The 13,498-nt window shown below is 52.3% G+C and overlaps 1 protein-coding gene across 1 annotated transcript; it reads left to right on the top strand.

Annotated features, from left to right (window-relative positions):
- Nucleotides 1-8,016: 8,016 nt before the first annotated feature.
- On the top strand, nt 8,017-13,230 carry LOC143215866 (uncharacterized). The gene has a single exon (XM_076438446.1). It carries the CDS (start codon nt 8,017-8,019, stop codon nt 13,228-13,230), a length of 5,214 nt encoding a protein of 1,737 aa, XP_076294561.1.
- The last annotated feature ends 268 nt before the right edge of the window (nt 13,231-13,498 follow it).

Raw genomic sequence — 13,498 nt, 5'->3', positions numbered from 1 at the left:
GCGGAGAGGGAGAGGGAAGCCGGCCCCCTCTCCGCCAGGAGGCTAGGATCGGCGGGGCAACCCCGACGAGGCCGACGGCCCCCTGTTAAGGGGCCGCAGACGTAAAGGCGGCGGTGGGACTACTTAGTACTTCCACCGCCGCCAAGGGGGGCTGGCCGTTAAGGCGCCCCCGGGGTGGGCAGGTCGTGGGGGCCGAGGTGGAGCAATAATCCCCACCCCGCCTCTACAAAGATGCGACCTGCCGGTCTACCCCCCTCCTTTTATTTTATAATATTTCATTTTATTCTATATATAATTTATATTCTATATTATAAATTTTATCTTTATCTTTCATTCCCCTTTATTTTGCCCCCCCTTCTTATGTTTGTTGTGTTTTGTCCATTGTATTTATTTACTTATTATTATTTATTTATTTATTGACTTTTATTTTATCTATTTTATCTATACACCTTTTCATTTATTGATTTTATCTTTTATTTTATCATATTTTTAAGTTTTATGCGGGTTGACCAGGTGGTGGGACGGGGGGAGGGGACAGACGCGAGCCGGAACTCGCCTCTGTCCCCTCCTTGTCGCGTTGCGGAAAAAAATACAATGCAGCGTGTACGAGTATTTGCACATGTATAAAAATCGGATGGCGCGGTAACAAAACTTCTAAATTATACAGCACAAGTTGCAGCAATGGATGCGCATATGTTAAATTACCTGCATACCGCCGTTTCCTCAAACTGTGTGTTCGTCACTGGCACTGGGAGGATCGCAGTGCCACCACTGCGCGGAGGAACAGGACTCTGCACGGCATACGCTGGAAGAATGTCCAGCGTTGTCGGCACCGGGCAGAGACCTAAGGGGCGTTATTGGGATGGACCTCTCGTTGCCGGTCGTGGTTGACCACATAATCGGCAGCGAGAGGTCAAGAGCAGCGTTAGCCTCCTTCTGCGAGATTGTGATAACGCAGAAGGAGGCAGCGGAGAGGGAGAGGGAAGGCGACCCCCTCTCCGCCAGGAGACTAGCATCGGCGGGGCAACCCCGACGAGGCCGACGGCCCCCTGTTAAGGGGCCGCAGACGTAATGGCGGCGGTGGGACTACTTAGTACTTCCACCGCCGCCAAGGGGGGCTGGCCTTTAAGGCGCCCCCGGGGTGGGCAGGTCGCGGGTGGCGAGGTGGAGCAATAATCCCCTCCCCGCCTCTACAAAGATGCGACCTGCCGGTCGACCCCCCTCCTTTTATTTTATAATATTTCATTTTATTCTATATATATTTTATATTCTATGTTATAAATTTTATCTTTATCTTTCATTCCCCTTTATTTTGCCCCCCCTTCATATGTTTGTTGTGTTTTGTCCATTGTATTTATTTACTTATTATTATTTATTTATTTATTGACTTTTATTTTATCTATTTTATCTATACACCTTTTCATTTAATGATTTTATCTTTTATTTTATCATATTCTTAAGTTTCATGCGGGTCGACCAGGGGTCACGGGGGGTGGGGGCAGACGCGAGACGGAACTCGCCTCTGTCCCCTCCTTGTCGCGTTGCGGAAAAAAATACAATGCAGCGTGTACGAGTATTTGCACATGTATAAAAATCGGATGGCGCGGTAACAAAAATTCTAAATTATACAGCACAAGTTGCAGCAATGGATGCGCATATGTTAAATTACCTGCATACCGCCGTTTCCTCAAACTGTGTGTTCGTCACTGGCACTGGGAGGATCGCAGTGCCACCACTGCGCGGACGAACAGGACTCTGCACGGCATACGCTGGAAGAATGTCCAGCGTTGTCGGCACCGGGCAGAGACCTAAGGGGCGTTATTGGGATGGACCTCTCGTTGCCGGTCGTGGTTGACCACATAATCGGCAGCGAGAGGTCAAGAGCAGCGTTTGCCTCCTTCTGCGAGATTGTGATAACGCAGAAGAAGGCAGCGGAGAGGGAGAGGGAAGGCGACCCCCTCTCCGCCAGGAGGCTAGCATCGGTGGGGCAACCCCGACGAGGCCGACGGCCCCCTGTTAAGGGGCCGCAGACGTAATGGCGGCGGTGGGACTACTTAGTACTTCCACCGCCGCCAAGGGGGGCTGGCCTTTAAGGCGCCCCCGGGGTGGGCAGGTCGCGGGTGGCGAGGTGGAGCAATAATCCCCTCCCCGCCTCTACAAAGATGCGACCTGCCGGTCGACCCCCCTCCTTTTATTTTATAATATTTCATTTTATTCTATATATATTTTATATTCTATATTATAAATTTTATCTTTATCTTTCATTCCCCTTTATTTTGCCCCCCCTTCAAATGTTTGTTGTGTTTTGTCCATTGTATTTATTTACTTATTATTATTTATTTATTTATTGACTTTTATTTTATCTATTTTATCTATACACCTTTTCATTTATTGATTTTATCTTTTATTTTATCATATTTTTAAGTTTTATGCGGGTTGACCAGGGGGTGGGACGGGGGGAAGGGACAGACGCGAGCCGGAACTCGCCTCTGTCCCCTCCTTGTCGCGTGCGGAAAAAAATACAATGCAGCGTGTACGAGTATTTGCACATGTATAAAAATCGGATGGCGCGGTAACAAAAATTCTAAATTATACAGCACAAGTTGCAGCAATGGATGCGCATATGTTAAATTACCTGCATACCGCCGTTTCCTCAAACTGTGTGTTCGTCACTGGCACTGGGAGGATCGCAGTGCCACCACTGCGAGGAGGCCCAGGACTCTGCGCGGCATATGCTGCAAGAATGTCCAGCGTGGTCGGCGCCGCGCAGAGACCTAAGGGGCGTTATTGGGATGGACCTCTCGTTGCCGGTCGTGGTCGACCACATGATCGGCAGCGAGAGGTCAAGAGCAGCGTTTGCCTCCTTCTGCGAGATTGTGATAACGCAGAAGGAGGCAGCGGAGAGGGAGAGGGAAGCCGGCCCCCTCTCCGCCAGGAGGCTAGCATCGGCGGGGCAACCCCGACGAGGCCGACGGCCCCCTGTTAAGGGGCCGCAGACGTAAAGGCGGCGGTGGGACTACTTAGTACTTCCACCGCTGCCAAGGGGGGCTGGCCGTTAAGGCGCCCCCGGGGTGGGCAGGTCGCGGGGGCCGAGGTGGAGCAATAGTCCCCTCCCCGCCTCTACAAAGATGCGACCTGCCGGTCGACCCCCCTCCTTTTATTTTATAATATTTCATTTTATTCTGCAGGGGGTCCCAAAACCCCTTCGACTCCGGGAAATGGGAGGTTCCTTAGGTCATTTGAAGCAACATTTTCCTTTGCACCAATGTCAGCCGGGGCTTTGTTTAGGAATTATTAACGAAAAACACGGACCAATCAGAGCGCGATCTAGACGCGCGATGGCACGTTCAGCCCGGCGCGCCGGGAGACGAGCGTGGTGTAACGCCGCGATGCCGTAACGAACAAGAGTTTCTCGAGATTATGTGAATCCTCCCCGATTTGGATGAGCTTTGGATATGTTGTCAAGACCATGATTCTGAACAACATTTCCCTTTACAGTTTTCGTCGGCCGGCTTTAGTTTACGACATACATAATTGTAAAAACTTGTAATTGTAAATCGATCGATGTACTATCTTTTACCCGATTTGGATGAGCTTTGGATATGTTGTCAAGACCATGATTCTGAACAACATTACCCTTTACAGTTTTTGTCGGTCGGAAGAACTTTACTTGTCAATTCATATGGGTGGATCTCAAACCCGACTTACGGCAACGTTACCCGAACGAGGGAAGAAGCAGAAACTGATTGTATTAAAAACTCACTTATTCAGCCGTAAATCCATTTGCTGCTTCGAAATGTGTGTCGCTGGGTCACTCGGTGACGAACTGCACAGATGTCTTCAGGTATACGACAGTATCGAAAGCTAAGGGACGTACGGCCAGGTCGACGAAGTGCACAGCCGGTGGTAAAAGGCCTAAAGGATGCGCGGTCAAGTCGACGATCCAGAATTTCACTTTCATTTTCGAATCGATAAATAATTCGTATGTTTATTTCACACAGATGCCTTGAAATTTTTCCACACTCACAATCACTGTTCACATTTGTCAACACATAGTTATGCACTAATAATAATTGCTTAAACTAATTAAACGATTATTTAATCTAATCACTAGACTGCGGATCTTTATGATTGTGATCATTTTAAGAAGTTGAAAATAATACATTGGTGTATTGAAATTATTTTAATCTCTCTAGTGTCTTAAAATGCACCTACTCATGTTTGCTACAAATGCATGAAATCCGCAGTCTAGTGATTGCATTACCTGATTGTTGTAATTTGTGCAGCAGGACAAGGGATATGGCAATTATTATTAGTGCATAACTATGTGTTGACAAATGTGAACAGTTATTGTGAGTGTGGAAAAATTTCAAGGCATCTGTGTGAAATAAACATACGAATTATTTATCGAATCGAAAGTGAAAGTGAAATTCTGGATCGTCGACTTGACCGCGCATCCCTTAGGCCTTCTACCACCGGCTGTGCAGTTCGCCGACCTGACCGTACGTCCCTTAGCTTTCGGTACTGTCGTATACCTGAAGACATCTGTACAGTTCGTCACCGAGTGACCCAGTGACAAACATTTCGAAGCAGCAAATGGATTTACGGCTGAATAAGTGAGTTTTCAATACAATCAGTTTCTGCTTCTTCTCTCGTTCGGGTAACGTTGCCGTAAGTCGGGTAAAAAGATCCACCCATATGAATTGACAAGTAAAGTTCTTCCGCGACCGTCAAAAAGTCTAAAGGAAATGTTGTTCAGAATCATGGTCTTGACAACATATCCAAAGCTCATCCAAATCGGGCAGAAGATAGTACAATCGATCGATTTACAATTATAAGTTTTTGCATTTATCGCGTAAACTAAAGCCGGCCGACAAAAACTGTAAAGGGAAATGTTGTTCAGAATCATGGTCTTGACAACATATCCAAAGCTCATCCAAATCGGGTAGAAGATAGTACAATCGATCGATTTACAATTACAAGTTTTTACATTTATCGCGTAAACTAAAGCCGGCTGACAAAAACTGTAAAGGGAAATGTTGTTCAGAATCATGGTCTTGACAACATATCCAAAGCTCATCCAAATCGGGGAGGATTCACATAATCTCGAGAAACTCTTGTTCGTTACGGCATCGCGGCGTTACACCACGCTCGTCTCCCGGAGCGCCTGGCTGAACGTGCCATCGCGCGTCTAGGTCGCGCTCTGATTGGTCCGTGTTTTTCGTTAATAACTCCTAAACAAAGCCCCGGCTGACATTGGTGCAAAGGAAAATGTTGCTTCAAATGACCTAAGGAACCTCCCATTTCCCGGAGTCGAAGGGGTTTTGGGACACCCTGTATATATATTTTATATTCTATATTATAAATTTTATCTTTATCTTTCATTCCCCTTTATTTTGTCCCCCCTTCTTATGTTTGTTGTGTTTTGTCCATTGTATTTATTTACTTATTATTATTTATTTATTTATTGACATTTATTTTATGTATTTTATCTATACACGTTTTACTTTATTGATTTTATCTTTTATTTTATCGTATTTGTAAGTTTTATGCGGGTTGACCAGGGGGTGGGACGGGGGGAGGGGACAGACGCGAGCCGGAACTCGCCTCTGTCCCCTCCTTGTCGCGTGCGGAAAAAAATGCAATGCAGCGTGTACGAGTATATGCACATGTATAAAAATCGGATGGCGCGGTAACAAAAATTCTAAATTATACAGCACAAGTTGCAGCAATGGATGCGCATAAGTTAAATTACCTGCATACCGCCGTTTCCTCAAACTGTGTGTTCGTCACTGGCACTGGGAGGATCGCAGTGTCACCACTGCGAGGAGGCCCAGGACTCTGCGCGGCATACGCTGGAAGAATGTCCAGCGTGGTCGGCACAGCGCAGAGACCTAAGGGGCGTTATTGGGATGGACCTCTCGTTGCCGGTCGTGGTCGACCACATGATCGGCAGCGAGAGGTCAAGAGCAGCGTTTGCCTCCTTCTGCGAGATTGTGATAACGCAGAAGGAGGCAGCGGAGAGGGAGGGGGAAGCCGGCCCCCTCTCCGCCAGGAGGCTAGGATCGGCGGGGCAACCCCGACGAGGCCGACAGCCCCCTGTTAAGGGGCCGCAGACGTAAAGGCGGCGGTGGGACTACTTAGTACTTCCACCGCCGCCAAGGGGGGCTGGCCGTTAAGGCGCCCCCGGGGTGGGCAGGTCGTGGGGGCCGAGGTGGAGTAATAATCCCCACCCCGCCTCTACAAAGATGCGACCTGCCAGTCGACCCCCCTCCTTTTATTTTATAATATTTCATTTTATTCTATATATAATTTATATTCTATATTATAAATTTTATCTTTATCTTTCATTCCCCTTTTTTTTGCCCCCCCCCCTTCTTATGTTTGTTGTGTTTTGTCCATTGTATTTATTTACTTATTATTATTTATTTATTTATTGACTTTTATTTTATCTATTTTATCTATACACCTTTTCATTTATTGATTTTATCTTTTATTTTATCATATTTTTAAGTTTTATGCGGGTTGACCAGGTGGTGGGACGGGGGGAGGGGACAGACGCGAGCCGGAACTCGCCTCTGTCCCCTCCTTGTCGCGTTGCGGAAAAAAATACAATGCAGCGTGTACGAGTATTTGCACATGTATAAAAATCGGATGGCGCGGTAACAAAAATTCTAAATCATACAGCACAAGTTGCAGCAACGGATGCGCATATGTTAAATTACCTGCATACCGCCGTTTCCTCAATCTTTGTGTTCGTAACTGGCACTGGGAGGATCGCAGTGCCACCACTGCGCGGAGGCCCAGGACTCTGCACGGCATACGCTGGAAGAATGTCCAGCGTGGTCGGCGCCGCGCAGAGACCTAAGGGGCGTTATTGGGATGGACCTCTCGTTGCCGGTCGTGGTCGACCACATGATCGGCAGCGAGAGGTCAAGAGCAGCGTTTGCCTCCTTCTGCGAGATTGTGATAACGCAGAAGGAGGCAGCGGAGAGGGAGAGGGAAGCCGGCCCCCTCTCCGCCAGGAGGCTAGCATCGGCGGGGCAAACCCGACGAGGCCGACGGCCCCCTGTTAAGGGGCCGCAGACGTAAAGGCGGCGGTGGGACTACTTAGTACTTCCACCGCCGCCAAGGGGGGCTGGCCGTTAAGGCGCCCCCGGGGTGGGCAGGTCGTGGGGGCCGAGGTGGAGCAATAATCCCCACCCCGCCTCTACAAAGATTCGACCTGCCGGTCGACCCCCCTCCTTTTATTTTATAATATTTCATTTTATTTTATATATATTTTATATTCTATATTATAAATTTTATCTTTATCTTTCATTCCCCTTTATTTTGCCCCCCCCCCTTCTTATGTGTTCCGGCCACCCGTCACAGAGCCGATCCGCCGAACCGGCGTCTCGACAAGCGTCGGTCACCGTCGTCTCAGCGTCCCCACCACGCGCAATGAACAGGTGATTTCGGGCATGAGACGACGGTAACGGTCGGGCGACATCGATGTACACAGTCGTTTTTGGGTACCACGGCATACGTGTACACAACAAGAACGCGCTATATGATCTCACCGTTACGCAACTGAACCGTCGATCGTGAACTCGGGATTTCCACAGTGTTACTCGTCATCCACCGTTTCTTGTCGATTGAGTTATTCGCCACAGACATTTATACCGTGTCATACCTTTACGTCAATATATGTTTTCATCGTGAGTTTACTACAGTGTTCATTTCTTCCACCCACTAGCGATCCTAGTACATCGGTCCGATCTCAGACATTTTTTGGTCCTTCGAGCCGGATAGATCGGCGGCTTCATATATCGATCAAAGATCAACAGTGGGTGTATTTAGTGAACTTCGTGAAACCGCTGCCTTAGACCCGTGTGCACCGGTACGTGCCGCGTACAGTTAACGGCCGTTAGATTCGAATCGCGCTGTGACCTTTCGCGCCCGCTCGCGTGTGTACGGTGTTTTGTGCGCGCATTTCGAGTAACCTCCCGCTCGTCTCCGCCACCGCCGGTTCAAATGTCAACGGCCGAATCGCTGTTCGCCTTGCAATTCGACTTGCATCATGCCATCAGTCGCGTTCTGGTCAATGTAAAGAAGAAGGGTGCAGCCAACATCACGGAATCCTATGTACAAGCTCGGCTAGACACACTCCTCCGCAATTGGGACGAGTTCCGCGCAAATCACGTGAAACTCCAGGACTTATGCACCCCCGAAGCACGTAAGCATGACTACTACGTTGGCGGTCTCCGTCACACGACTGAGGATTTGGTCGTCGACACCCAAGCTGTACTGTGCAACATGCTGGCCGAATTAACACCTCGTCCACCTGCATCCACCGAAAAGTCTCACGGCAATCATCGAGACCAATCACAGCCTGCCTCGTCGGCCAAGCTCCGCCGTTTGGACGTCCCAACGTTCTCCGGAGACTACCAGGACTGGCCACTCTTCAAGGCGTTGTTCGCGTCCCTTGTTTTGTCCAACGACAGCCTGTCCTCCACCGAGAAGTTCCATTACCTCCTTCTGAGCGTCCACGGCGAAGCGCTCGATCTCATCAGGAATCTTCCAGTCGACGGTGCGCATTTCGATCGGGCGTGGCAACTCATCGTTGGTCAGTACGAGAATACTCGTGTCCTTGTCGACAACCTGCTCGGCACGCTGTTTTCGCTCCCCGCAGCGACGTCAGAATCCGCGGCGGAGCTCAAACGAATCCGCGGCACCGTGAAGCAAGTGTTAAACGCGCTCGAAGTGTTGAAGTGCCAAGTGCAACATTGGGGTCCATTCATCATCTACTGGGTCACTCAACGACTGGACCCGGAGACACTCAAAGCATGGGAGTTGCAAATCGCAGACAACTCAGATTATCCGGAATTCTCAGTACTGGACACCTTCCTCGAGCACCGCATTCGCGCGTTAGCCAAGGTTGAGAGTACGAAACCGGTTACCTCGGTTTCAAAATCCCGAGCACCCGGCGCTCAATCACACGCTACCATCGCGTCTCAGAACCGCTGCATTCTATGCTGCGCAGACCACTACCTCGGAAGATGCGCTCAATACCTGGCAAAGACGCCTGAGCAACGCAAGCAGCTAGTAACGCAACATCGCCGCTGCTACAACTGCTTGGGGAACCACCCAATCAAGGTCTGCCGCCACACTACGACGTGCATGAAATGCGCTTCGCGACATCACACGTCGTTACACGATGCTTCCATCTCCTCTTCAGCGTCCTCGTCATCTTCAGAATCCGAACCGATAGTCGAGGCTCCGCCAGCTGCGGCTCACCACGTCATGCCAGCCTCGCTCCCGGTGTTGTCGCGCCGCCCGATGATATTGGCCACTGCGCTCGTGACCATACTTTCCACCAACGGAGACAACATCCGTGCCCGCGTGCTGCTCGATCAGGGATCTGAGGTCTCCTTCATTAAGGAGTCCATATGCCAACGGCTGCGTCTTCCTCGGCAGCATGCACGCATGCCCATTTACGGAATCGGTGCAGGTCATACTGTGACGACACGGGGCGTCTCCACATTCGTCATATCGTCGCTCACCCAGACGTACACCTGCGAAGTGAAAGCATTTATTTTACCCGAGCTGACCCATTATGCACCAGCCGCGACCAGTCCGCACGCAAGCTGGGATCATATCCAAGGGTTGCAATTAGCCGACCCATCTTACCTGGACCCGCAACCAATCGACATGGTCATCGGCGTCGATGTCTACAGCCGCATCATTCGGCCCGACATTAGGCGCGGTGACGACGACTCTCCAGTGGCCCAGCTCACCACGTTGGGATGGGTCATTTCCGGTCCGGCGTCCACCGTCCGCACCCACAAGGCGTCCAATGGGATCTCCAGCTTCCAATGCGGCATCGACCGGGACCTTTACGAGCTCGTCCAAAAATTCTGGGTCCAGGAAGAGCCAAATGCTCTGCCCGCCACGACGCTGACTGACTCCGAGCGGCAATGTGAGAACCATTTCCGTACCACACACTCCCGCGACGATACCGGGCGATACGTTGTGCGCCTGCCATTCGCGAAAAGCGCCGCTGAACTCGGAGACTCGCGATCGTCGGCACTCCAAATACTACGGCGCAGCGAAAAAACTCTCGCGTCGCGTCCGCAATTCCGCGACAAATACGCCGCGTTCCTCACCGAATATGAGCACCTGGGCCACATGCGTATGGTAACCGAGAGCGAAAATCGAGCGACGACCGCGTCTTACGTCCTACCGCATCACGGAGTCCTCCGCGGGACAGGCGACTCGGCAAAGATCCGCGTAGTATTCAACGGATCACATCGCACGACGTCCGGTACGTCCCTAAACGACTGTCTGCACGTTGGCCCGAAACTGCAGACGGACTTGGCCGACATTATCCTCCGGTGGCGCAGATTCCGCTTCGCGTTCTCCGCAGACGTGGAGAAAATGTACCGTCAAATCCGCGTTCACGAAAGCGACCAGATCTTCCAGCGAATCGTCTGGCGTCCCGATGTCTCGGTACCGGTACAAGAGTACGCGCTTACCACCGTTACCTACGGCCTCGCGTGCGCCCCGTTCCTCGCGATACGGTGCATGCACCAGTTAGCCAGCGACGAAGGCGACAACTTTCCGCTAGCTAGGGACGTTCTCGTACGGGAAACATACGTTGACGACATACTCTCTGGCGCGAACGATCTACAGACGGCCCAGGAGAAAGTTCGTCAACTACAGGGTCTCCTGAAAGCCGGGGGATTCGCGCTAAAAAAGTGGGTCGCCAACTGCGATGAGTTAATCCCCGCGGAAGAGAGGCGTCTCGAGTCGTCAGACGGGAGAACATTGTCCATCGACGCCCCGCATCGCGCCCCCGGTGTCGCGTGGAACACCGACTCCGATACATTCGCGTTCTCATTTCAGGCACCCTCGACCGCTAACAGTTCCAAGCGCGGAGTGCTGTCCACGATCTCACAATTATTCGATCCGTTAGGATGGCTCACGCCCGTCACCGTGCAGGGCAAAATTCTCATGCAGGAGTTATGGACGCAGAAAACGGGATGGGACGATGCTCTCCCGGCTGAGTTCTCGCGTCGCTGGGAGCAATTCTGCAGCGATTTGACGGAAATTCGCCGTCTGACCCTGACTCGATGGGTCGGCCAACTCGACCCTGATCGCGGCATCGAGCTCCACGGATTCGCCGATGCGTCCACGCACGCGATGGGCGTCGCTATTTACATGCGGGTCAGGAACGACGACGACACGTTCCGCGTAACTCTCCTTTCCGCTAAGTCCAGAGTCGCGCCCATTAAGCCAATAACCATCCCGCGTCTCGAGCTGTCGGCCGCGCTTCTCCTCGCTAAACAAGTCGCGCACATTCGCGCCGCGCTAGACATCGAAACAATACCAACGCATCTGTGGACGGATTCGGCCGTGGCCCTCGCGTGGATTCGCAGCCCCCCCTCCAGGTGGAAAGACTTCGTTCGGAATCGCGTCGCGGACATTCATAGACTCGCACCGCACGCGTACTGGCACCACGTCCCTGGGACATGCAACCCGGCGGACCTAGCAACCCGTGGAGTCTCACCGCTGGTGTTGCTTGATTCCATCTGGTGGCGGGGGCCTGGGTGGTTGCAAGAGTTCTCCCCCGCCTGGCCCACGGAGACCCTATCTCCGGAACCCGGTATCGACGTCGAGAAACGGCCCGAAAAACCGCTCACACTACACGCAGCGTCCGCTCCTTCGTGGACGTTAATCGACCGCTACTCGTCCCTAACGCGACTACTACGCATTACGTCGTTGTGCATTCGAGCGGTGCGACGAATGAAGGTGAAACGAGTGGATCGCGGCCCGGTAGACTCCATCACGACAACCGAACTCGAACAGGCTCGTCTATTCTGGATTCGACAAACGCAGGAAGCTCACTTCTCACGTGAAAGTCAGGCCGTCCACCGCGGTGTCGCGCTACCGAACGCGAGTCCTCTCGCCAAGTTGATGCCCTTCGCGGACGCCCACGGCATCTTACGCGTGGGAGGGCGCCTCCAGCACTCCCTCCTCGACGCGGATCAAAAACATCCGATCATCTTGCCGCGATCCTCTCCCTTCACTTCGCTCGTAATCGCACAAGCTCACTTGCGAACGTTGCACGCTGGCACGCAGCTCACACTGTCGACGGTCAGGCAGTCGTATTGGATTGTCGGTGGTCGACAGCCAGTACGATCCTTCATCAAGCAATGCGTAACGTGCGCTCGCCACAGCGCTCGTCAGTGTACGCAGGTGATGGGACAGCTCCCGGCGCGACGCATCACTCCCGCACGAGCATTCGTAAACTCCGGTGTAGATTACGCGGGTCCGTTTCAGTGGAAAACGACGCGTGGACGCGGAGCCAAGACATTCAAAGGCTACCTCGTTGTCTTCGTGTGTATGGCCACCGGCGCGGTGCACCTCGAGTTCGCTTCAGACTACTCGGCAGACGCGTTTATAGCTGCCTACAAACGATTCACGGGACGGCGCGGCATCTGCAGTACACTTACGAGCGACTGCGGCACGAACTTCGTCGGGGCGGACGCCGAGCTGCGTCGAATGTTCAACCGCGCTTCGCAGGAAGCGCAAGCGATCGCGAGCAGTCTCGCGAACCTCGGAACACAGTGGCGATTCAATCCTCCCTCCGCCCCACACTTCGGCGGTAAATGGGAGGCCGCTGTAAAATCCACCAAATTTCACTTGCGCCGCGTCATAGGAGAATCCCCACTCACTTTCGAGGAATACGCGACACTGCTCGCACAAATCGAAGCGGCACTCAACTCGCGACCGATCTGTCCGTTGTCCGACGACTCTTCCGACCTGTCTGCGCTAACCCCGGGTCATTTCCTGATCGGCGACGCACTCAATGTCATTCCGGAACCGAACTTCGCTGACACTCCTCGCTCCCGATTGTCGCGATGGCAACTGCTGCGCCAAATGCTTGACCACTTCTGGTCGCGGTGGTCCAAAGAATACCTGCAGCAACTCCAGGCCGCGTCAAAATGGCACTCGAAGCCGGAGCCATTTCGAAACGGTGATCTCGTCCTCGTACGAGACGAACGAACTCCCCCGGCCAAATGGCCGCTCGCGCGCGTCACCGATCTCCATCCCGGCAAAGACGATGTAACCCGCGTCGTCACTGTCCGGACCGCGACTACGACACTCAAACGGCCGATCGTCAAATTGTGCCGACTGCCGGTCGAAACCAAACAAACCGCGTCATGCCCTACGGCATGCAACTAGCCGACCCGCGGTCATTGCCGACACAACGTCACGGCAAGGGGGGGGAGAATGTTCCGGCCACCCGTCACAGAGCCGATCCGCCGAACCGGGGTCTCGACAAGCGTCGGTCACCGTCGTCTCAGCGTCCCCACCACGCGCAATGAACAGGTGATTTCGGGCATGAGACGACGGTAACGGTCGGGCGACATCGATGTACACAGTCGTTTTTGGGTACCACGGCATACGTGTACACAACAAGAACGCGCTATATGATCTCACCGTTACGCAA

Source organism: Lasioglossum baleicum, chromosome 14 (genome assembly GCF_051020765.1).
Source record: "Lasioglossum baleicum chromosome 14, iyLasBale1, whole genome shotgun sequence".
Taxonomy (NCBI): Eukaryota; Metazoa; Arthropoda; class Insecta; order Hymenoptera; family Halictidae; genus Lasioglossum; species Lasioglossum baleicum.
Note: the sequence above shows the minus strand (reverse complement) of the source record. Positions and strands in the feature narration are given on the sequence as shown.

Bases quoted from the DNA above. Each gene is read 5' to 3' on its own strand.
- LOC143215866 (XM_076438446.1), top strand. From the start codon at position 8,017: ATGTCAACGGCCGAATCGCTGTTCGCCTTGCAATTCGACTTGCATCAT.